This window comes from Caloenas nicobarica, chromosome 2, assembly GCF_036013445.1.
Source record: "Caloenas nicobarica isolate bCalNic1 chromosome 2, bCalNic1.hap1, whole genome shotgun sequence".
Lineage (NCBI taxonomy): Eukaryota > Metazoa > Chordata > Aves > Columbiformes > Columbidae > Caloenas > Caloenas nicobarica.
Window position 1 is genome coordinate 22,750,584 of NC_088246.1, and position 26,500 is coordinate 22,777,083.

General features: G+C 41.8%; 1 protein-coding gene across 3 annotated transcripts; it reads right to left on the reverse strand.

Moving 5' to 3' along the window:
• Positions 1-1,346: 1,346 nt before the first annotated feature.
• Positions 1,347-23,392, reverse strand: PTER (phosphotriesterase related). Of its 3 annotated transcripts, none has more exons than XM_065630006.1 (5): positions 23,278-23,392; positions 11,399-11,872; positions 8,968-9,233; positions 5,431-5,571; positions 1,347-2,175 (listed from the first exon to the last, which is right to left on the reverse strand). In XM_065630006.1, exons 2-5 carry the CDS (start codon positions 11,828-11,830, stop codon positions 1,965-1,967), a joined length of 1,050 nt encoding a protein of 349 aa, XP_065486078.1. In that variant the 5' UTR covers positions 11,831-11,872; positions 23,278-23,392; the 3' UTR covers positions 1,347-1,964. The 3 variants fall into 3 exon arrangements, with proteins under 3 accessions (XP_065486078.1, XP_065486077.1, XP_065486079.1); XM_065630005.1 differs by having other exon boundaries at positions 22,715-23,392; XM_065630007.1 differs by lacking the exon at positions 23,278-23,392 and adding an exon at positions 18,826-19,027.
• Positions 23,393-26,500: the final 3,108 nt, after the last annotated feature.

Sequence of the window (26,500 nt, forward strand, 5' to 3'; positions counted from 1 at the left end):
GTACTATGAGTTACATAGTTATAAAAGTGCTTTAAAATCAGTCATTCCAGTAATGTCCGCAGAATATTTTTATTCAGAAAATTGATTTATTATTTGCTTTGGTTTTGGGAGGGAAGGCTGTCTTATTTCTCTCAGGTTAAAACTTGCAGATTTCATTCTAAACCTAAATTTTAGCAAGATAATTAACTAGCTCCTTAGCACAGCTGGTTACGTTATTTATTTTTAACATTTTGGCAAAATCAGGGTAACATTTCTATAAATTGTTAAAGAGTAACAGAGGCTACCCCTAGCATTTCTGTTTCATGTACTTTGCCACAAGCAACCTTGTCTACTGTACTAAGGGTACAAACTCAGATTTATCTGCACTAAAATGTCGAAAGCGTCTGCAAATGTGACAAAAAAGCTCTTCAGTGCTGGCTGCTCAGTAAAAGTCTGATGAAGATTTTATGAAGCTCTCTAAAAACTTCTTGTTTGGATGAGTGAAGCTTTTCTTAGAAAGAATGTGTTACTCCTCCTGTTTTGAGTCGTCCGATTAAAAATAAATGCCGAGTTAGTCTAGGCTGACTGAGAGGATCACCAGTCTAACTCATCTAGGATTTACAAAGGGACATTGTGCTGCCAGCTGCTTGTGTATTATCTCACCAGAATGGTTAACGCTTTTACTTTATGACAAAGTGCCAACCTATATCCAAACATTGTAGTGACTACTCCTGTTTATTTATTTTTTTTTTCCTATGAGGTAATGTATTTTAATAACAGATGTGTAACTGACTTCATGTCTGTTCGTTCCTCTGTTGCTTTTAATGGTTAGAGCCCTCACAGTGGCAGTGTAGCTGGAGATTTTCCATGTAGTAACAAACAGTAACGTACCAAGCTAGAGATCATTTACAGCTAGCAGTGCATATTTACTGTGGTATTTCTTGGAAAAACTCAATACTACAAGACGTATATGGTCAAATTTGAAGAAGCTTTTGAAATCAGGCTACCACTCCTACTGGATAAGACCATTTTTTGGATAAATCACCTGCCCTGGTTAAAGTTAGACAAGAGCAAAAACACATTTTATGTGAAAAACACATTTAAGGCAAACATTTCTTCCTTTTTCATCATATCTTGATATACTAATTTGTAAAGACTTATATCACAACCTTTGTTATAACTATTGCAACTCATTAAAACTGTATTATGTAATATATGTTGACTTTTGGTGTTGCATCCTTACAAAAAGAAACTGGTTTGCATGAAGTTTCACATGATCGCTGTGAGATTCCAAAACTTCAGGATAAAAAATTAATGTGATTAAAAAAACATCCATAATAATACTGCACATAGTTTAAGAGGTCATCAAATTGCTTTATTCAAAAATATATTTTTCCAAGTATTTTTTTACACTTTCAGTTAAAAAATAAGTGAATTGTTTAACTAGAAAGAAACAATATCTTTTTAGAATTATTTGAGATTCCTTTTGCCTTCTATTGCCTATGGAAGCTATTTAAAAGTCCCAGACTTTTTATCACGCATTATTTAAAGAATATAAGGAAAAACAGAAGATTATCAAATTACAAGGATTAAAATTACCCCTGGAGAAGGGGAATTTAATTGAAAACCATAATTTCCTTCAAAGCACAGATGATGCATCTTCACAAATATTTTTGAGTAACATTTAATAATTGTATTAGATTACTCTCTAGAAACAATTATTTTAAAATATCAATTGAAAAGACTTTGCAGGTAGGCTCATATCCAGTAAATCACTCATGAACAGACTTTTAGAAGGGAGAAAATGCAGAGAGAATACATAATTTTGTTGCTCTAATTAAAAAAGTAAAAACCAGTTTGTTCACATCTAATTAACGATTTCCAGTTTCTCTGAAAAGAACCAAGTTTTAAAATTACTTCTCTCCTGAAACAAATCTGAATTTTATCAAGCTCCTCTATAAAATAGGAATATTAATTCATTTTTCCTACTTAAAAGTCAACCACCGCTTTGGATTTGCTAGGAGTATTTTATCAATTTTATCTTGGGATATGCCTCTAACAAGCATTTTAGGAACTATATTTTTAAGGATATGTGAATATCCATGACCTCCATATTTCATCAACCTGTTCTTGGTATGCACATCATGAGCGATCAGAATTCTGTCTTCATAGCCCTCATCGACCAGCAGACGAACCCTGCAAAGGTAAAACGCACACCTGTCAGTGAAAGGTCCTCACGCTGCAACAGCACAGAACTGGGCAGCACTTACATTTTTTACATTACTGCTGGACTGTTTTATAACTGAAAATACTTATTTTTAGGTACTCAGAAGACATATTCCCTATCCTTAATTGAAATGAAAACACATATTTTATTGAATTTTTAAAAAATGCACCTCTCAAAACATACCATCACACATCTCAAAGTGGAGAAGAAAAACCCTTCCCAGTTGGCACATGACTTGGCATTCCCAGTCCCATTAAGCCCACAGAGGAATTCAAGAGCTTCAGCATCACCGAGCATGGGACACAGGTTTTGTACACATGGGTAACTCGCCATTTCCTACAGAAGCTCCTTCTCAGCAGGTTAGTTCTTGCTGCTGTCACAAAGCTGGTCCCGTTACATTTGTTAGTGACCAGACTCTGTGTGTAACAGGTCCTTTAAGATGCCTGGCTCTATTACACAAATACTTCCACATCTTTAGTTAATTCCCATTTAGTGAACCAGGTTAATAAAAATTTGAAGCTGTCAGCATCATAGTCCATATAGACAGTTATCATCCAAACATGTTTCAAAGATGTTCATTAAAGAAGATAAATGAGGCAGGCATTGCACAGTGCCAGCGTGCGCCAGGAAATAAGAGGAGCTGATACGGCAGCCCAGATGAAGAGACTTGGCAAAACGACAAGAAGTCAGTTTGGAAAAAGAAATAATCCTGGTCACTCCCTTGTAGCCAGTCTGCTACAACAAGTCCTTCTATTCCACATTTCACTCTGGGAACCTTAATCCTCTGCTTAGCTCATTTTTCAGAATTTATTTGGTGGGTGTCTAAAGTTCTTTACCGCATGACTGTGAAGTTTCTCACTAAACTTGAGCTTAGTTTGGCAGGGGATTGCAGAACTGAAGCGGCAGAGATAGACCAGCCCTGGGAAGCGCTTGCTCCTCCTGAAGGCACCCAATTCCAGCATTTGCCAGTGCTGTGAAGTTCTAATTTTTACCTTGATTGTGCTTTGATCCGCGAGAAAGCAAATTCTAGCTTTATAAGTAACCACAGTATATCTGAAAGCCCTTACTGTCAGTTTTTATTACAATTAGTTATGAGGAGATACACATAGCAGGATCAAATCAATATGGGCAGCAGGAAGAAGGCAAGCAAGATAGAACTTGGTAAAATATTAGCATCTTTCAAAAAACCATAAATAGTGTCATATAGTGCACAACACTACATATACCAGAGTATGACCACATCACAAGTACCTTTTCCAGCCTGAAATACACAGACACCACAAGCCAACCAGAGAATAAGAGCAGTGACGCTGGAGCGACTAAATTCCTAGCTGACCAAACGTCATCTTAGAATCGTCTCCTTTCATATTTGCACTAATTTAATGGGTTGGGGAGGCATATGGTCCTTTATATTCCATATTCATTGCTACTGCTTGCTCTTTCCTATAAGTTTAGTTAGTACTTGCTTCTGACTCAAAAACGATCCCTGAAAAAATTCGATTTTTAAATTTAATTGGCGGTAGATTGCAGCAAAAATGCATTAAGTACACACATGGCTAAACTGTGTTTGAGTAGGTATGGCAGGACTACAGAAATTTACATTTTGAATAGACAAGACCTGAACATGTATTTTCCAGTTAGTATTTTCATCAATACATTTAAAGGTCAATTTGATTTTCACCTCTCTGGTGCTGTTTGACAAAACAAAAAGAAAAAAACAACAAACAAGGAATTGCCACTGCCATCCCATGTCCAATGTGGATGTATCAAAAGCCCAACAAAATCCATTTAATGGCACTTCTAGCTCAAATAGACATACTCACACCATACAATGGGAAAAAAAAAAAAAAACCTTTGTATTTCCTTCCCATAGACAGCCTGCTGCAAGAAATACTCAAATGCCAGAGAGTTTCAGGAGAGATATCAGTGGCTGAGCAAGTATCATGGATGGAATAAAAACTCTGCCACAGTTGAACAAGCACTTGTTAACCAAGGCACAGTCCATTCCATGACACACATTCCTCATGGTGCTTCTGCACACGCTGACCTCCCGTGGCACAGGAGAAGGGAGCAACTTTACCCGTTCTAAATGTGAAAACTGCAGATTCATTGCAACAGTTTTAAATACTGAGGGCAAGACTAATAGCCCTGTTAAGAGGGAAGTGATTTCTAGTGGGAAAAGGAGCAGCAAACACCGGGCAGTAAGTGGAACAGTAACGACAGCACCTTCTTAAGAAGAGAACAGTCTGAAAACAGAGAAGATTAGTTTTGAGGCTAATCTGACAAAGAGAGGGAGGGAAGCTAACTCTGAAATGTAAGTGAAAGCTAGAAACTTACTTCATTAGCGATCAGGGCCATAAAATCTTTCTCATCAAGGAGAACGAAAGAACTGTTTGTGACTCTGGAAGGAAAAAAGACAGAGGCAGGATGGCAGCCCACCCCTCAGAAACCTGCCACTGCACTGCACAGGAACACTGCAGACACTTAGCACAGGAGGATCACACCTCTGGACAGCGTGGAAGGAGTGAGATGCCCATTCCCAGCTGATCCTACTTGTCTCAGTTTCTGCAAGGAACGCATCTCCCTGGCAATACCTTGTGTTAGCACAGCACAACAGACTTGCTGTGCAGCTGGGCTGAGGAGCAGCAGGGAAGAGCTGTCCTGTCAGTGGGGCCAATATTTTCACATTGTGAGTGCGAGGAGCATGGGAGTTCTGGGGAGACAGGAATCTCATCCTTCAGAAGCGAGAAAGGGCAAAAGGAGAGGGGGAGGAGAGGTGATAAAGTGCTTGGAAGACAAAAGTCTGGTTTTCAGTACAGAAGCACAAGATCAAACAAGACAACCAGCAAGTTTTGCTGGGTTAGCACATTCATGTGGAGATGTAACAGGCTCAGATGATGCTTAGTAGCAGCACTAGGTTTCCAATACTACGTTTCAAGCAAGAGCCAAACCCTAACATAAATCCAGTATCTCCAGCCTTTTCTTTTTTACAGTCTATATAAATGCAGTAAGATTCTACGTCTTCCTTTGCAGACAGGAGAAATCACACAGGCTGCTCTAAAGACATGACAGCGGCAGAAAGAAAAAAGGTTGTTATTTTAGTATGAAAAAACCACAATTTTGAACAGCAAGCAGAATCATTCTGTGATGCCCTTAAAACAAGTACCAATAACATTCATTTGCCAATGGGAATGCTATAGCTTAAATTGTATGTAAGCAGATACCTCGCAATTCTATCATCGTCGCTCGGCATGTCAATCTCAGGATGGAACTGGTAGTGAAGAAATTCTGTACCAAATAGGTCATACTCTAAGTAGCATCCAAGTTCGGCAAATTCCAGAAGTTTCTTTGTATCAAATATAGTCCTGCAGAACATATATAACACAAAATCAGTATTGTAACAGGAGGAAAAAAAGTCTCTTGGTATGAGAATAGGTATTTTGCAACTTCCTAGTTGCAAGGAACAAAACCAGTAAGATTTAATTTACTCTTTTGAAAAAAAGAACTCCTCTCTGACACATGCAACTTAAGCTGATACACAGCATTGTCTTTCTCACATTCATCTGAGACCTCATGCATTTAAAAAACCCAAAACAAAACCAACTCTTCCCCCATGAAATAATGAAAACATTTATGACAATATTTAAATGGAAACAGGAAAGTTACTTACTTGTGATATCACTAACCCTCTCAACAGACAACCTAACAAGGAAGGACATTTAAGGAGGAGGTTAATTCACAGTGACACTTAAAAAACCAGACAATGGATTACTTACATAAGAAAGATTTACTTTCCCGAAAGAGTTACAGGAGACAGCCACATCCAGGGCTTGTTTCATCCATCACACACCGGGAATACACAACTTTGTCTTTAGTTTCTATTCTGTGATGTTTCTAGATTGTCATTAGAACAGCAATGTATCATTGTTTGCACTGGGATTGGGCCAGAACGCCTTAAGGAAACGCTCTCACCAAAATACATAATGGCACTGTGAGTCCCTGGGACACCAGCTTTGCAGCAGATTTGAAAACTGAAGGAACAAAGCTACTAAAACCCACCACTCGTTTGCAAAAGAATGCCAACTGAAATAACAGCTCTCCGGAATATTTTTTTTTTGAAACATTTTTACCAAGAGTACAAGCTATTCAAAGGAAAACAAAACCACTCAAACGATACATGATGATTTTGTCTTTATAACCACAACCTAGTTAACCAAAAGGGCAGTAGTTTAATTTTTTATTATTGCAGATTTTGATGTCACAAAGTAATTATACCCTATGCAATTACATCACAGTCTGTTGCTATGGAAACGACTGATGTCACAATTTCAATATTATGACTTAACAACAGGACTGAGTAGGAGGAACAGATGGGTTGAGAGCGAGAAAACCCTTGTTCAAACAAGCCTGCCATCAGCAGGAGTCTAAGACTTGCCAACTGTAATTAATAAAAAAAATGTTATTTTAAAATAAATGTTACAGTTTACAGAGATTGAACATTTATCACCAAATGAGTTTTTAAAGTGCAGAGCAAAAGAACAGGTTATCTTAGATCCAGCTCTGCTCAGTTCACAGGGAGATGGGAGCCAAGAGTACTCAATCCTGGGCAGGTGGCAAAAACCACTCAACAACATACGTCAAATTCACAGCCAGAACAACTTATTTTTAAAACTATTGTTATTGTTGGGCTTTTGGGTGCTCTGCCGCAACAAAGAGCAGGAAAGCTTCATTTCATAAGCCATTGGGTCCCCTGGTAAGCCACAGGGACATGGCAGCAGCAGCAGTTCCCAGCTGGAATTGCCAGTCTCTGTGCTGGAATTAGGTGTCTGGGCAACACATGCCCCTGAGCAGCCCTGAACACAAGGAAGGGGCGATGGGGCACAGGGAAGCATCCTGTAGTTTGGGCCTCATCCATAAATCATAGCAGGGACACCCACCAAACCATTACCAAACAGGCATTCTTAACAGGTGCTGTGAGCCTTCCAACAAAAGCTCCTCAAATGAATGAATGCTGATTTCTACCAAAATACCTTTATAACCTTGGCCGCTAATAAATGGCCAAAGCCAAGACTCAATGGCTTTTGCTTCCCAGCCTTTATCTACACCATAGTTTCACTGCGGACACTTGCCACCTTTTGCTCTAAGGTGCTAAATTGCACAACATGGCAGACAGCATTTTAGTTTTATAATTTGATTGTAAATCCACCTGAAAACTACCATTCTGTCTATGTCAAAAGCAGACATGAAATATGGAGCTATGTACAAATTTATCTCACATTTAAGGGACTGGGATGCTCCCACGTGGATTTTTCTCACTGGAGGAGACTTAAAATGTTAAACGCACATTGCAAAGCCAAACTTCACAGTAGTTTAAAGTCTATGTTACAGCAAGTGCCAACCTGAATGTGTGAAAGTAATGATAGGGGGAGTATAAGGAAATGTCATATTGTGCATCAGCGGCTGTTAGTGAAACTGCACCTCTGTCTTGACTGTTTCTTTACTTATATTGCTTATTTTCCACCAATAAATCACTGAATTCAACAATTTACAGCAGCATACAAAGGCAAAAAAACCCCCTGGATGTTTATGTTGTATCGAAATGGCTACATAAGTACTGACACCTGCATCTTGCTCAGTCCTCATTCATAAAAAGATTTAAGTAATCAGTTTTTCTTTAAAAAAGAGAGGGAAACATAACTATAGATACAATGGAATGCAGGTAAATACATAAAGAAAGCCCATATCATTTATATATAATCGGATATAAATAATATTTAATGGCACTGAATTTTATGCTCCTAAAATCCCCAAGTAAAACACTGAGCTCTGTGTGAATACAAACCACCTGTAGCTCGATTTGCAAGCTCCTAGAGCCTATAACAGTTAGAAATTTGGAGCACAGCGCTTTTGCCTGTATTATGCTCACATTGAGGGCAAACAATCCAATTGCTGAGAATCATATGACCACAAACAGCCTTCATTATTCAGCAACTGGCCAAACTAATCAATGCTTGGACATTTTCCAGCTCACCATGAACAACACAAGGTCACACAAAACTGATTTGGTAATAGAGGCTGTGTTCATAAACTAGAGAGGGAAAAGCACCCCAATTCCTCTCCATGTCTGATGTGGGGCTCCTGGTTTTTCCTTTCAAGGAAACTAAAAGTTAGCTCTCTGGTCTGTGCTAAGAACTATCCAAAACCCAACTATTTTCTTTTTAATCAATATTTCTTCTGTCTGGTAGCAGAACATTAAAATCTACCTTCTGTTCTGATTCAGAATCCAGCCAAATCAAGGAGTTCTCCATTAGCTTTTGTGAGATTTTGATAAGGCCCTTAAGAGTGACCCAGCTTTCAAACAAGCTGGAAGCCCAGCAGCTTCCCATCCGATTTGGTGAGAACTGCTCAATATCCAATGCTTTGTAATTACAGGGATTTGTGGAGGGATACAAATTAATGGAATTCCCATTTTTTAAAAATGTGGCTACAGTTACCCCTAATCTCACTCCCAGGCCTTCAGAGACCATTTAATATCCAAAAATCTCTTCATCAATGTGAATCTAAAAGCTGATCCCAACTGACGTGCTGGAAGCTGATCAAGCTCTATATAAACAGCTATTTTTAAGTCAGTAAGCTTAAAGATAATTCTTCATGTCGTGATCCCAGTGTACGACAGAAACCTAGTTATTCGCAGCGTAGTTCCCCAAACCCCAGTGAGTCGTGGCAACACTGCCAGAGGGACGGCAGAATACTCTGCTCACCTGTCGAGGTGGGACATGACCGTCTTTGAAGCATCAGCCCCAGCTTCCTGCAGAATGCGCATGATCTGGAAAGGTGCATCGCTGTTCCTGCCAGGGTGGATGATAACGGGGCAGCCAAGCTGCGACTGGGCCTGGGCGGTTGCCTGAAGCACTCGGTGTTCGCTCTGAGTCAAAGGCCAGGAGCAACCTATTTCTCCCACCACACCACACTTGATGTCAGTCCCATCCGCTCCACTGAGTATCTCATCAACGATAATGCCTGTAAGCTAGAGAACAGCAAAATGAGATTTTTGGTTATTAATACTATTTGTGTTAAACAGCATCAAATTTGGCCTATGGACACTGTGTTATACACTCCCAAGGTCTTTCTGAACTTATTTAATTAACAGTTGGGTGTATGAAAACACTGCAGATAAAATCTGGTTTCCATCAACTAATATTATGCTAGCCATTCACTAAGACTAAAATAAACACAGAAGCAAATCAATTTAACAGTATCCACTCACACACTTGACCAGGTTTGCCAGAAAGGCTGGTCTATATATAATTTGAACACTGAATTAGGCTGAGACCGATTTTTCTTATAAAAAGAAAAAAAAATAAGTTAGTTTATCATGAAATCTGTGCCTCACACTCCTGAATTGGGTCCAGAAACAATTCACTGTAATTTATTGCAAAACAAGGGCTCAGAGAATAACAAAACCTTGTCATTCAGCTAGGGAAGGGAGAAACTCCGGCAAAGATCCTGAAGAGACAAATTTGTGGCAAATCCTGCTTGTGGGAATGCCAACATAAAATGACAGGAGCTTTGCTGACTCAGAACTACAAGAACAAGGCTCAGTTGACAAACTTACAGGCTCAAAAGTAGCTTGCTTTTAAAATATTCATAGGCAGAAAAGACATCAGAATTTGCTAATAAAAGCAGTTTGTTATAACAGCTTCAGTTTTTCTTTTCCAGAATAGACCATATATCTTAAAGAAGACATTCAGAATTGAGAGCACAAAATGGCACTGATGATGACCTTCTAACTCTTTGGCCCTGAATGTTAAGGAAATAACAGTTTTATGGAAAAATAAATTGAACAAATTAAGAAAAGGGATTTGCCAGCAAATGCAGGAACCCCAAAAAAACCTAAACCAATTTTCAAATATATCTGTAACCTATCTCCACGTCCTATATCCTCAACAGCCTGATAAAACATATTGGTAAATATACAATCTACACACGAAAGTCAGTCTAAGCTATTAAAATTTACAGCAGGTTTCTGCCAAACACTTTATCCTGTGATCACACACCTTCTGCTTCATGTATAACCAACCTACCAACCATTTCTGTAGACAACCAGATAAGATTTCATTCCTCTCCTGAAGAACATGTCTCAAAATATTCAAATTGTCTTTGTCTAATCAGAAAACATATCACGTCGAATTCACTGAAAAATGAAGGACCACTGGTTATCACGGATTGGGTCATTCCACAATCCTTCCTAAGTACCCACCTGTCTTCTGGACTGGATTAAGTATTGATTAGCTGCTGAGTACAGGACATCTGTAGGTCTCCAGCAGTCCAACAAATACAGAAGGGAAACCTTTGCCCCAAGAAATCTATTTGCATCAAATTTCAAGCAATGGAAGAATATTTAGGAGAAGTAGTACTGTTCGTACAGCTTGGGCCAGCTTAGGTCCAGTGCAGCTGGCAGCGCTGCTCAAGTTTTGACCATTGATTTTTAGACCGAATTTGACTCATTTGTAAACTGTGATAGATTTTTATAAAATTTTCTCAGCTCTGTTCATCTGCATTCACAGCCTCCTGCCTCGGAGAGTTGCCTTCCCTCTTCTCTCTATTATCACATTTTCTTAATAAGAGATGAATGAATATTTATTATTATAGGAATATCTGGGGACCTCAGGCACCATACAAACAGTCTGATGCAGACTCCGCCCTGAAAAGTTTGGACAAATGGAAGAGAGATATAGCACACAGCTTGAGAAGAGCAATGACTCACAACTGTCCTATAAATATTGCAATTATTTATGCTTTTTACAAGAATTCTGGGTGATTTCATTGGGAAGCAATTAGCCAGAAAATAAGAGACAAAAGAGGCAGAAGGGATATACTCTTTCCTTAAAAATTGTAAAAAGAACAGAATAATTGGTGTTGTACCAGATGCTCACACACGTAGTACTTTATTTTCCTTTTACTGTTGCATTATAACAACTCCCTGAGAGAAAACAGAGCTTAAGAATTGGAAATGCTGACAGATAATGCCAGCACTCGCAAGTAGCGCTGGTCCAGCTATAACACACAGGCAGTAATGCTGTTCCCAAGTTCTTCACATTGAGAACTATTTTGCTGGAACATCTCTCCAACTTCGACTCACCCGGGGATAATTCATAGGAAAGAGACGCTGAAGCAATGGTTAAGACTTACCTGCTCCACTGTCATGGCTTGTGTTTGAGAAGAATGAGTGGAATCCACATAAAATCCAGCTCCAGCAATAATATGGATTCCAGTTTCTTCAGCCAGTTTCTTCAAAGTATTCACATCTCGACCAATTCCTGTGGTTGTGTTTTCCACAATCGTCCCACCACCTGCTGCTTTATAGTACAGCAGCTCCTCCTTCACAGCATCTGTTTCCTGATACAAAAGAAGGTTTTCTTTATGGCTGTAGGGATTTTGCTTAATCCAAAACAAGTTCTTCATCTCAATGGGCCCATCAGACAGAGGCTCTTGGCCTGGAGGAGGTGGACAAAAACAGCTGCTGTAGTTCATAGTCAAGTGTTCATGAGTCAACGTATAGCCGAGGTGGTCTGGCTCCACAGGGCCCAAGACAGTCTGTGCTTTCCCTCTCAAGGAAGGCATTTTTCTTCAACGAAAGCGAAAAACTAATCAGATTCTAAGAGTCTGGGAAGGAAGAAGGAAACAAAAACATTTCAGAAAGACCAAACCTTTCCAAAACAATTTCTAGATTCCCTCCTCTCTCTCACACATGTACCTACATGCTGTGTGTGTTCACTGGAATGTTTGCAAATGCTATTTCCAGTAGAGCGGTCAGTATGAAAAACAAAGCATTTATTTTACCCAACTGCACTTGTATCAGTACTCTAGCAGTGTAAAAATGCCACATTCCAGTACAGGGAAATCACCATCATTTATTGTGTTACAGTCAACATCACATTAAGATAAATGTTTCCTATTTAATAACAACCACTGTATGTTCATTTAGGATTCTCTGCTCTTCAGCAGCTGTCAAATTTTGTCAGCTTGAGCCACCAGATGAAGATACTTGGCACCAAGGCTGAAAATTCCTTACTGGTATGTTCCGTTTATCTGTGTCCTCCAAGACTCACTATCCCCCTCGCATGAGGAAGCTTTCCCCATGTTTGGGCACCTCGTCTGCCCCTCTGTAGGAGGAACGCCAGGATGGGGGAGTCATCCGCTCCTTCAGCCTCACCAGAGGCTCAGGTGCTCCTGTCCGCTGTGCTGTGGGGGTCTGGGACAGCCCAGGACAACTCCTCCAAAGCCAACAACTGTCACTAAAGATACAGCGTGGTCCCCAGCCAGCGGGACAGAAGCCAAAGAGCTTTTCCCCTCAGCTTCATTGGCCAAATATTTTACCGGTTAAGAACACACCTTAGCCTAACAGTTGAATTTATGCAGCTCAGCCTCTAAGAGACATTTTCAGCAACATGAATGAAACAATGTTATTGTCAAAACTCCAAATGATAAGGTGACAAAGATACACATGGAGGCAGTTGGTTCATGTCAAAGGTATCTGCCCTGTGCAAGTTTGGCCTGGCTCCCTACAGGTTAGAATTAACTGCAGCTCTCCCCATTGGGATTTTGGGGTACTTTTTCCTTTAGAGGGTGGAGGTAGTCTTTTTCATTTATGTGCCTAATTAACATTAAACATAGCTGACTACCCAATTCATGTTAGATCTGCCTGATGCTAGTTGCAAAGGCTTGAGGATATACAGTTATAATCCCTAGTCAACCAAAATCATCAGTTATGAAACAAAATACATGTTTAATCATGTCCAGAGGACAGGACTAACTAGAGCATGCATTATTGATTAAAGAGAGAGGTCCTTCCCATTTCTGTCTCCCTTTTAGTGAGTAATATCATAAACACGGGTTTGTTACTGGTGAAGCCCTCAGAGGACACTTTCCTTTTAACTGCTACAGCTAATCTACCAGCATGACAGAAAAACTGAAATCCAAAGGGCACTGAACTCTACATATCGAAAGGGAACGAGAACGTCGAGGTCTCTTTGGGGACACTTTCATCTCCCAAGCAGCCGTCATGGTCAGAGCGCCCATGGACGAGAGCGACCCAGCCCCTGCAAAAGGCAGATACCACCTGCCCAGTGACGTCTGCAGTGCTGGCTGTTATCTTACAATGAAAACCTGGTCATCCATAAGAGAGAGAAAGGACTGACTATGCTTGCTTGCCTTGTGTAAAAGCAGACTTAGGAGCAACTGCTCTTTTATGAATTTCATTTCTAGACTGGTGTGTTGACTTGTTTGAGAAGGCAGAAGAATAATTACCCTCATAGAACAGACTGCTGGCTGATTAATATAATGATTTATTTTTTGCCAAATAAATTAAGAAGTGTATGATTCCAGAAAATATTATTCTTGAGCAAATAATTAAAAGCAAAATACCTGTCTTAGTCAGAAACTGCTGCTAGCTGCAATTCAATTAAGTTGTCTGACCCAGTCATTAATTCCATCCTTGAACAAAGCTGGTGCTCTATAGAGCAACTTACTATTTTGGAGAAAGTTCAATGATTGGAGTCATTCTTATATGCACAGTAAAGAGACTAAGATAATTCTAAGATAATTGCATTACCTTTTCTTTTTCTTTTTTTTTTTTTTTTACGTTAAATATCTGGACTCCAGTATTCAGTAAAACCCCGACAGCATAAAGAGTGATAACTACTCTCTGCATTGGAGACACTCTGTTCTTCCTCCATGTTCATTGACAATTTTCAAATCCATTTATTAAGTTAGGAAAACAAACCTATATAAATATTTCATTATATAATTAAATATACAAGTATTGAAGTTAGTTTAATAAAACTTGGTACAATGTTTTAGTCTGTTTCCTTAACAAGTTTCCCCTTTAGGTTTTTAGTTATTTAATAGTGCTGTTCCTCAAAAAAGCCATTCTAATTGAATGCGAATTTTTGCTCACTTTCAGGTTACTACTCTGATAAAAAGTTGATTTTCAACATTTGATCCCATTAATTTTTTTCTGACCCAGTTAATTTAGATTAATCTGGCCTGAACACTGTGAAGACCTACACCTGCATGTAGGAGACCTTCTTACAGCCTGAGGCTGCCATCTTCTGATTTATAATGCTGGAAATATCCAAAATTACCCATTCCAGTGCCAGGTTTCCCTTGTAGCAGATAGGAGTCTGTTGATTTTTAGACACTGGATTTCAGATTATAGCACACGTACAGAGTTTACAGAACCAATGCCTACTATTGAACCCTTTGATTGACGCCAAGGATTTTTATAAATATAAGAAGCATCACAAAACCAGAAACTGACACAAACAGCACTTAAAGTAGGCCTAATTTTATCTGCATGAAAAATATGATTAATATTAATGTCTGTGCCTGCTTGTAACAGAGTTTTAGAAACCCACTGCTTTTAAAAAAAAAAAATTATGAAAAATAAAGACAGACAACAACATGTGACCGGAATTATTTTAAAAATCACTGTTCTGGTATCTTCCCTACTGTCATTTACACAGGCAGCATGTCTTGATTATAACGACACATTATTCCTAATAAGATTCACCTGGTGGAACCATAATTTAATTCGTGTCCTTAAAATAGAATTTAGGTGCAAACAGCTTTTAAACTGAATAAGGACTGTTGCTTATACTGTTGCACGTACATGTTACTACAGAAATCAATGTTGGTGTGCTTTACTACGGACTTGTATGCCATGTTTTATACAGAACTTTCTTCTGAGAAAGTCTCTTCTTTCATACATCAGAGACTGAATTTATATCACCTCATTTAGCCATTTAAAATGACTTATGTCTTCTATAGAATAATTGTTTAGACCATGTTCATAGTGGAGCTGGAAAGACATATCCATCGGCAATTGAGCCAGTCCATTGTGAATATTTGTAACAGGACACAAGTTACTTTCTATATTATCTGCGCCCTTCCGTGGACTATGGAGTGAGCCAAGAAATAACTCTGGACAAGCAAGTCTATTTTAGATGGTCCTACATAAGACATGTGAACTGTATGTCCTGAAACCTAATCCACTTTTAGGGGAAGGGGAGAGGGAAGCGGGGGAAAGTGCCAATTCCCATGACAAAAGATAAACTGATAGGCTCTTATCTGGCAATCACAGGTATTTGGGGTTTGGATATCATTAACTCATACTGTGGTATCGCCAAGGCACTCCCCCACATACTAAGGCTTCCCTGCTCCAGGGGCTGTATAAACAGAGAAATAAATGGTATTTCCTCATAATTACATATTTAGATAAAAATAAAATGAGAATTGCTTTAAGATATAACCCAAACTTGTACTATTTCACAACAGCCTTGAAACAATACCTTAACGTTTCTGTAATAAACTCTGGACAAATATTTAGAACCATCAATTATATGGTGCACAAAATATAATTTTCACTGTTAACCAGCTACTAAATACTGGTGAAGTAAATATTTTTCCTAGAGATATTGTTAAGAGAAAAGAGACTTACTGCTAAAAAGGTCATGGTACTGCGTTACCGACTCTGGTAAAAACTCTACTGAATTCTACAGATGTAGTGCCTGAATACTGATGACAAGATTCGTGTTTCTGCTTTTCCCATCTGAAACTTGCACTTCAGTCATTGTGTCATTTTAATGGTCCTGTAATGGTAAGTCTCCCTAGGTTCGGATTAGTTGCTTCCTACAGTAATCTCATATTGCTGAAACATTATAATCGCATAAACACAGTTTCCACATGCTAACACTGCATTTGTTTTGATTCAGTAAGCACATTGTAATGGTATTAGCACAGATTCTCTCTAGACTTGCGTGGGAATAATTTTATTGCCATTACATTACATGAGATTACAGCGACACTAAATCCAGATTGCTGTGACACATATTTACAAAAAAGCAAAAATAATGGCTCAATAGGTATTTATTATATTCAGAAAAAGTTAAACACAGCTGCCAATTAGAAACAAGGGCTGCCCTGGCTGCATCACGAGCATTGTAAGTGGGTCTTTCCTTTATAATCAATCCGTCCTAGGAAATGTGCCATAGTGCAGGTTCACTGTGTATTTACAGATGGAGGAAGCACTTTGAATGTTCATTTCTACTGTGAGCAACCTCTACAGAGCACAGAAAAGCCCCAAATTCAAAATATATGACATATCTATAGTAAATTACCATTAGCTAGTCTATGCTGTGTTATCTCACCATTCCCCACATGCAAACATTTTGCAACAAGGAAAAAAGAGCAAGACAAAGGAAGACAAGAGGCAGAGGGTAAGAGAACACATGTAGACTACTTCAGGAAGAATTTAAAAACAGAACTTCTTTCCCTCTTCCCTCATGCTTCTGCTAGCTCCATAGAGGTTTACAGGGTGGAAGAAGCTCAATATTGTCAGCATGGTTCTTCCTCTTCCCCAACAGAGAAGCAAGTTTTCCAACTTGTCTGACAGACAGATGCCAGATCTATAGGGTGTTTCAATAAGATAGACCCAGTTTCAAAGCACTATATTTCATAATGGCAACATGTTACACAAAAATTTATGAACAGTTTAATGAGTTTTAGTAACCTTTCTATAAATGCCCTATGTTCCCTCCACCTGATACACGGACAGTACAGTATGGGTTTGCTGCCGTGATTCTGGTTTTGAGGTCATCCAGACTAGTTGCTAATGGTGGCATAAAAACAGAGTCTTTGGCATATTCCCACAAGAAAAAGTTGCAGGGTGTAATGTCTGGGGGTCCTGGGGACCAAGAGTGTAGCACCAAGTCTTGGGGTCCTATGCAACCTATCCAATGTTGAGGCAGGGTCCATCTTTTTGAAATGCTCTGTACTTTACCTTCTTAAAAAATGTATTCATAAGTGCTAATTACAGGACAAACACACCTGAAAAGCAGCTCTCTCTTATACACTGGTTTCAATAACTATGGCTTTTTTGCTCAGTCAGTGTCAGGGAAGTGCAGCTACAAGGGTGGCGGAGCAGAGTTCACCACAACTGGCTGGGTGACAGCAGCAGGACCTGTCCTTTAGTCCAGCAATCCCCTCTGCATCCATGTCTGCAAAGGTACCCAAAAGGCTGCAATGCCGTACTCCTACATGGGCCTCCTACACCGCACCACTTGTTGTCTCTGAGTTATGCAAGATAACAGCACATCTCATATTGATTTTGGATTATTTTGCCCAAGAAACAGAATTTGGGAATGGGGTAAAAGTACAGGGTGTTTCAAAAAGATGGACCTGATTTGAAATCATAACCCTTTGAAACTGGGTCCATCTTTTTGAAACACCCTGTTCTATGAACAAATGCAAGTTTCTGGGCAAGTTCCTGTCTCTTCTGCAGAAATGGCAGATGTGCTTCTCTGGAGGTGACACATTATTCCCACTGAAGTCATAATTACTCTTCCCTGTCTTCAGAATTGACGTTGATCAGAAGTGACATTGGTCTTTTTCCTCTCCCAAACTGGAGCTATGGGATTATCATGATTTGTAAAACTTCAGGCTAACTCAGAAAAATGAACCAAGGAAAACAATCTTATCTATTCAGAGACAGTGTTTTCTTTTTTCACTACCTTCCTACTCTGTTAATTTTTAAAAAATCAACAAGTATTGTGACAGCTTTTCACAGTATGGCCCCTTGCCTGGTACAGAAGTGTACAAAGGGGATGAGGACACCGGCTGTATGGAGCTGGTCTTCCTCCTCCTTCTCGGTCAAACCGCGTGAGGACGGCATACTAGTACTTCATGAGCATCAACACCGAAGCAAGGCTTTGTGTCCTAAGGATCAAAGTCTCACGGGAGATTTTTCATGCCTTAACTAAAGCTCTTCTCAGAGAGAAGGGGAACACTTACAGTGCCTCTCTCCTACAACAACTCCTGTCTAACCCCATATGAGCATATTTTTCTGCTCTTTCCTCAGTGGGCAACCTGTAATTTCCCACCCTTGGGTGGCTATACTTGGACGGAGTAAGTAAGAACCTCATCATTTCAGGTTAGTGTAATTGCTCGACTGGGTAGAAATTGGCCAACAGATTCAAAAGCCAGAGAACTCCTGGGGGAAATATTTAAAAAGCATCACCTATCCCTACTTTGCCACATTTTTTGTTGAAACACGCTGAATAGTCAGAATAGTGGGTTAATGCAGTGGCCTTCAACAATCTACCTCTGGTCCCCAAACTATTCAGAAACATATATTTCCTTAAGAAGCCAAGCTAAAAGAAATACTAAATACTGGTTTCCATTAGATTTTCTAGATACGCTTTGAGCAACAAAAAGCTTTTTACACTACAGAAGTGAGACGGTATACTGAAAGAAAGCCTTTATGAAAGTTACAATACATGCTATGAAAAAATTAGGAGAGCTTTAGCCAAGCTTTACATAATCCCACAACAATAAGCAGAAGTCCCAGCAAAATATGCATGTACACACACCACCGCAGTTACATTGCTTGAGTGGCACTGGCAATGTTCTACGACCTAAGAGAAATTCAAGAGAAATTTAATGACTATTACACATACATGAAAGGCCAATATATTGATTCACTGCCCTCAGAACCTCCGACAAGCACACTTTGGGGAAAGGAACTGGGCAAGGGAGAAGCAAAGCTTTTAAGTATTCACCTGAAAGGGTAAGTGAAAATTCTCATTGTGTACTCCCTGCGTTGCTTGGCTAGTGGCAGACAGACCTTTCAGCCTCGCATGGTTTGAGGGTCACCATCCTTGCTCTTGCTAGGCTTTGAGCCAGACATACATAAACCAGATTTCTTCCTTGCAGTTCCACAGCCACACCAGAACAAAGTGCAGCTTCTCACATCAATTTCACAGTATGGCCATACCTTTGGGATCAAAGCAAGCACATGTGATCTGCACATGACCATGTACACACACATACAGTGATTTGTCACATAGGCAGAGTCTAAATCACTTTAGTATGTAATACTATGCACACTTTTTTCTCAATTTGGTTAAGGTTCAGCTATTGTAAGCATGATAGAGTAAGACTTTCACCTTGTTTCTGTGCAGATAGGTCTCAAAACCTAGGCTTCTTTAAGCAAAGTCACATTGAAGTTTCTCTTCCTCAGAAAAATCCGAGACCAACATACCCACAAGTGTTTTTTCATCAACATCTCCTTTAGAATAACTTCAGGGGATTTTACATTTTGGGCAGCTTCCAAAATTACTCCTAATAAAAGGTCAGATAAAAATTCTCCCCCAGGGTCCAACATTACATTAATTATATTTTACATGCACACATAGTGTTTTTAGGCCAAAAATCAGGACTGAAGTCACATTATGCTATATGCAAATATGGGCTGAGTCCTGCATGCTGATGCATGCATTTGTATTCTTAAGCCTAAACAGAATCTTATTTGCCTCTCATGGGTGCTGGGCTACAGGCACACATTCTCTTTCTTTCTAGGACAACATGATATAGGAAAAAAAGTTTGTGTTTTTCAGAAATGCATGTCCAGTCAACATTGCCTCTAAATTTCAAATTTTGAACTTAAGCATACATATAACTCTAATCTTACTGTTATTCTCACTGCCTTTAATTGGTTTTATCTCTATTTAAGGTCACATACACTTAAATAATTTCATATGAGCTTAAACATTTCAGTAAGCATACAGGATGGAGCATTATCACTCCCTTCTGCAGCACCAAGAGCCACACCAAATCAGTGTATCAATCTTTACATGCAGAACTAAAGAGAAAAGGGATGGAGGTGAAAGACACCAAAGAACAGACATCATCCTTCTCATCACGCATGTCTATGCAATGTTCATTGCTAGCTCCTGGTCAAGACTGGACATTACTAGCTCGGAAATTCAGACGGGTGAACCCCAAGCTCAGCTCTGTGGCAGAACGTACCAGTCACTGATCCACCACAGCCTGTGAAGCCGCACACAGTGGACAACAGCGTGGAGATGGGGTTTAGTACCTCATTCAAGATTGCAGACTGCACCAGCTGGGATAAGCAGGGACTTCCAGAAAAACACTTTCTATAGTAGTGAGCGATGGGTTTAGATGCACGGAAGTAAATTCAGTTGCCCAGTACTGCAAACAACCATATCCCAAAACTTGAAATCAATCTGAAGACCCACTGGAAAAACAATACCCCAAGAAAAAGCCTTCACAGTTTCAATTGTGACTGTTCTGTTGTGGCTGTGGCAGGAAACAGAAGCCATGTGCTCCCCTCAAGGTCCACTTCTGCTCTTACGGGAAACTAGCCCATACAAGAAAAGTTAATGGGAGCCAAGGGAAAGCTCAAAGCATGGGCATAGCTTAAGGAGTATCTTTTAACTTAGACACTGTCTATACAGAGTCTGCATACTTAGTGATCAAAAGCAACGATCTCTTGCTTGTACAACTCCTGGTACTGTTTCACCCACAGCTGGGTACAGCAGTGAAGCAGCAGGAACAACAAACACACACAAGCTGACGAGACTGTCAAGTGTCCTGCATATCCTTCTGCTTTCTTCCCAGGTACTGCCGAACCTTCAGTCTTAACAAGAACTGGACACAGAAACCTGCCACTGTTTTGTCTTTTTGTACCACGGAATGCAATATCGCAGTATTTCTGAAAGAAGATACAAACTCAGTATCTTTGTCCTGGAAACTATTAATTATCTGGGTTTTTAAAAAATCTTTGCTACCCAGCCTGAAGTAACACAGAGATGAGTCCTGCAACAAAGTTTAAAACCCTCAAGACTTCCAGCAGTAAGACCAGTTGAACATTTCCAGACCTGCCTGAAAGTTGAACATTTCCAGACCCATCTGCCAGAAAGCAGGCAAATCACAGCAAAGGAAGAGTTCAATGCCTTTCATTTAGTCATCACCTCAGAGACTCAGGACAGGGCAAAGGCAACTGTAGGGTAAAACAATTCTTTTGCACTTTAAGGTAAGAGGTGAGATCCTGAAAAAGCAGAAAAAGAGAGAGTACCTCAGCAGGTAACATACAATTCTTCTTTAGTCTTCCCTCCTCCACGGAAGTCACTTCAGGAAAAATCCTGTGGCTTTGGCACCAAGAAATACTCAGGTTTCAGAATATTTTTGAGAAGAGCAATCCTACATGTTTCTGAGATCTGACTGAAAAATTGTGATTTACTTAAAACTGTCAGATAAGAGATGACAGCGGTGGTGGTGGTGTTTCTTCTTACTTTCTTCTTTGTATCCAAGCAGTTAAATACTTCTGAAACATATCCCAGCTATTGCCATATGCTTCACTATATGCTGATTTTTATATGTGAAGAGCAAGGTGACGGCTCCCTAACCACAGAGGGAAGCAGTGACACTTGTTCCCGCTCCACCATGCATTAATTTATTAAGTTAGCGCTGGTCACCTAAATAAAATGTAATTAAGCATCTGAATGCCACTGTTGCCACCTTTGATTATAACTACAAAAATGAATGTGATGATGGTGACATGATGGCAAATATTATGTCTGTGAAATTCCAAAACATGAGAGGCATTCATAATAATAAATGACACTTATGTAGTCTTTCATGTAACAATCCCAAAGTACCTGACAAAATGATACAAAACTACCTATTAGAAGCATCACTTCACCCATCACTGAAACACAGCCCCCAGCAGAAAGAAGGCAACAACCTTCAAACACTGTAGAACATATTATGACAGAGGATGTCAAATAATGCATCCAGTATAAAGCACAGGGGAATTCCAGACAAGCAAACCACAATTTTTCAAAAGCAAGTTACCTCCAGCTAAAAACTTGTTTCATTCAAGAATTATCACAAGTCTCTAGCATACACAAGACACCATCCTTAAGAACAGACATGCACATGCCTAAAGAAAATAATTGTATCTCCAAGTTTCTTAGAGATCATACATATTTATGTATTTGCTAGGCCAAAAGATGCTGTCTGAGCTCCTCACCACCAGAACTTGTATGCTCCAACTCAGGACCATGTTCACCATGACACAAGACCTGCTGCAGAGGGGCGGCCAAACACCCAAGGGCACTGTTCGGCAGCGGCTCAGCTTCAGTGCTGAACCCCACTTGGCAGCAGGGACCCAGACCTGCCTCACCCAGAACCAGCACTCCCCGGAGCTCACCAAACTGGTGCAGGGGGAGACGAAAGCAGGGCATCTGCTGCAACTGTGTTCTGTAAAGGGCAGCAGCATACCTCAGGCCATGGAGAAAACTATAGTGTCCCGATCCCAACACGGCTCACAGGCAAGTCCGGAGCTTTGCTGTTGAGCCTTGTCAAGGTTAAGCAGCTCTGGAAGCACCATGCAGAGGGTTGTGGGTGCTTCCAGATGGAGCGGCTGCTGAAGGCAGGCTTTGAAGGTCCCAGTTTTGGATTAAGGCATTTCTTCCTCACAGAGACACTCTCAGAGACTGATGGGAGAAGTGCACTAGAGAGAATGTGGTTCCAATATTTAACTTGGTAAGACTGTACAAATATTAAATACCAGCACTAAAAACAGTCTCACAGCTGCACTCACACGGTGAAGTCCGCCTGAGCCGGGGGGGTTACTGATACCTGCTGACAGCTGCCATCCGATGCTGCGACACGCTCCTCCAGACAGGAGGCGTTCAGCACCTCCCGGCCCGGTCCCCGCAGGACCCTGCCTGCCCCAGGCCGCTGTCCCGGCCGCACTCTCCTCCCCCGCCCACGCCGCTGCCCCATTCAGGCCCGCTGCCCCTCCGCCGGGGCCGCAGCCGGGCGGCCGGGCCTCTCCTCGGCGCCCTTCCCGCGCCGAGCGGCGACTCCTCCGCCCCGGAGCCCAGACCTGCACTCCCCGCCACGGAGCGCCCGCCCTCCCCAGGCCACCGCGTCCCGGCGCGGCCCCGGCGCGGCAGGACCGCGACTCGCGACCGTCAGCCGCGGGCGCCGCTTCCCGCCCCAGGCCCTCCCGGGCCGGGCAAAGCGCGTCGGGACGGCGGCGGAGGCGGCGGAAGCAGCTTCCGCCCCTCAGCTCCGGGGTAGTTTCTCGGCCCGGGCGCCTCTCGGGCCCGGGGCTTAGTTAAGGGTTTGGGCAGCGGGTGGACGCGGCGCGGCTCGGTGGCTGCGCCGGGGCCCTCCGCGGCCGGCCGCTCGCTCACCCCGCGGGCAGCACCCTCCACCGGCAGCACGTCCGCCCCGCCGCCGCGGCACGACCCCGGCTGGCAGCCCGCGGCTCCCGCCCTGCTCGGGGCGGGCCCTCCCCGGCGCGGCCCGTCCCCGGGCCCGCAGCGGGCGGGGAGGACGGCGGGGACTCTGGAGCCCGGGGCGCCCCGGGGGAGCGGCGGGGCGGGAGCGCGCTGCTCCGCTCGCTCCCTGCGGGGACGCGCCCGTCTCGGTGCCCGGGGCGGGCCCTGGCGCTGGGCCTCTCCCGCCAGCGCGGTGCGCGCTCCCCAGGAGCCCGTTCCCCTGGGAGGGGGTGCAGCATGTGCTGCGCCGCCTTGTCTCCAAGTGCAGGTGGGAGTCGGTGGATGTGAGCGAGCATCCTGCCCGCCTTTGCTCATAGCCCCTGTTTACACAGCAGGGAGGGAGCTTGGGGCCACTGAGTCATTTCGGGGGGCTGGGAGATGGCGGTGAATGCTTGGGCTTGCAGGAGGCAGGATTTTCTGATTTGCCCTTGCAATGTAAATAACAGGGAAGGTTGAAGAGGCGCTTCCCAGTATCCACAAACAGGATGACAATGACGGTGATTCTGCATAAAAGTGCAAGTGCAAAGTATGAAATGAAAACAGAGCTGCCATCAAGTTTTTACACTTTCCACCCAGGATCTCAGAAGTGTTTTATTTCCCTAAGGCTCACAGCATCCTGTGTGGTTCTATTCCATTTTATAGAAGGGTAAACAGGTGATGGGAACATGACTAGCAAAGGCATGAAGGGCAATGAACTCCTCCAGCCCTTGTGACACAGCCAAAGCTGCAGCAAAGCCACCCCGTGCACTGTGCAGACAGGTTGCCTGAACCAGGGAGGGAGACCTCAAGCTTTTCTGGGAGAAGTACTTGCTGTTTTCATTGCTCTACGTCTTACTTTGACTCCTTCCCAGTCCCCATTTGTACCAGACCGGGGCCAGCCATGGCCCTGCATCCCACTGTGCAGAGCCTCAGCCTGCGCTCAGCACTGCAGCACAGTGCCTGCAAATGGATTCTGATGTCTCTTCCTTTCATACAGCTGTTCATTGCCTGGGAGAGCTGGACCCTAGCTTTTATTCACATCCCAGATAATCCTGTGATGCAGAAAGTGAGTGGGCAAAACTGGGAATGAAAGCCAATGCACACTGATGCTCAGGTCTTTTGTCATCTTTCTTACAGTGTAGGACAAAAGTGGAGGTAGTGGATGAAAAATGAGGAGGGTGCAGGAGTAAACAACTTTAGAGAGGTAGGAGGTAAGAGAAAGTTGTGCTTTTATAAAAGTGATGGAATTTGGGCTTAAAAAAAAAAAAAAGGACAAATGCATTATGAGAATACTAAACCTGAGGGGTAGAGTTCACAGTGCCTGGTGATAGTTGGCGTGGAGAGGGCTTGACCTGTGGGAACTCAGCTGAAAGGCAAATTACTGCCCAGTAAGGGGAACGTAAGGGTGAAGAGGGTGAACCAGGTGAAATGTATGCGATTTTTCCCATTAGCAGCCAGTTACCATGTATATGCAGCAGTGATTAATACAGATAGATGACTAGAGCTAAGCTGCTGGGATGATTCAGCTGTCAGCGTCACTTGTTTTTATTTGCTTCTTATGTGAAGTCAAGTTGAGTATAGGTCCTGCAAAGATTAAGTGGAGATATGAAAACCTGTCATTTATAATGCCTTGTATTTCAACATGTTCATATTGCTGGGCAATCAATGCAGGAGAAATTATGTATGAGAGCTATGTTAAAAATAGTCATGCAATGCTTTATGGGACATCATTTGTCACTGGCCATATCAAACCTGTTTTGAAGATTTGCAATGAATTTTACATAAGGCCTGCACTTCCACATCTCTTTTGTGTTTTAAAATATAAAAGTAGTATTAAAACTTGGGTATGTACAAAGTAAATCATATTCAATCTGCATTTTTACACACACAGAATGAGCTTCTCTTTAGAGCAATCTCCAGTTTGTCTAAATCAAAGTAAGGTACTAAATTTTTGGTTTTTATGTCCTTGACTTCAACCTGCTACAAAAGAGAGACTTGTAAACACAAAGTAATGAGACTGTCTCCTTCAGACCAAATGTGTAGTGAATAGTGAAAACAAGTCAGCAGCTGGCAGAGTCTCTACCTATGACACTGTATTCACAATTTAGGTGATATACAACTTTATGTAATGTATCTGGCATTTGTATCCCTTTCCCAAGTCTAAAAAACAGGTTGTGGGCTTCTTAGAAATGTTGAATTGGTTGCCACATTAAATGGCTCATGAAACTATGAAATTGGGGGAAACAAAACCCCCCAAAACCCCTCAGCTATGTTGCCATACAAATAGCAGTGGCAACTGTCAGTAACATCACAAAGTAAAATATCCATATTGCATGGTTCAAAACCAAGGAGAAGCGGTTTATTGCTAAAAAAAAAAAAAAGTTTTTTATTTTGCCAGGTCTGCATTAAAGAAAAGCTTGGTGTCAGTATCTTTTGTAGAATTTACAGTCTGCTTAGGGCTAAATAACGCCTGTGCTTTTGTCCACCTCCGTCATGCAGTTACCAAAAGGGACACTGAAGTCAATGCCTGATCTTTTTCCCATTTGGGACACTGTTGTAAACTGGGCCCACTGTGTAACAGTAGACACAAAATAAGGACCAGATGCTCGCAGTGCATGAGCTTCAGTAGCGACTCTTTTCTAGGCTGGAGGAAGAGGAGAGCAGAGCAGTAGGTGCGATGCCAGACTTGATGCAAGAGAGAGTTCTTCAGGGTGACCTAGAGGGAAGTGCCATAAAGGGGCTGTACCCAGAGGGTGCACAGAGGTACCAAACCCAGGGGGGTGTCCCAGGAGGCTGTGACAGCCACTGCCCCTGGGTGCGGATGGAAACAGCTGAGCTGCTGCACCGGGACCAGGGACCCAGCGGTCTCCTCCAGCCAGAAATCTTCTGCTCAGGGCTCAGTTACTCAGGTGTTGCAGAAGATGGTAAAACCATGCTGTATTCTGGTTTACTCAGAGGGCAATTGTTAATGGTTACGCTAGCTTAAACGCAACGGTTTTCTTCTTTGAAACAAGCCCCTTTTGCAGGGCTCTGGTAACAGTGAAACATCACAGCATTCACTAGGCCAACTAACATAACTAGAAAAACAGACAAACTTCCAGGCACAAACAAGCCCTTCTCTAACATGGTGCTGTGTGAGTTTTTCTTCTGATATGAG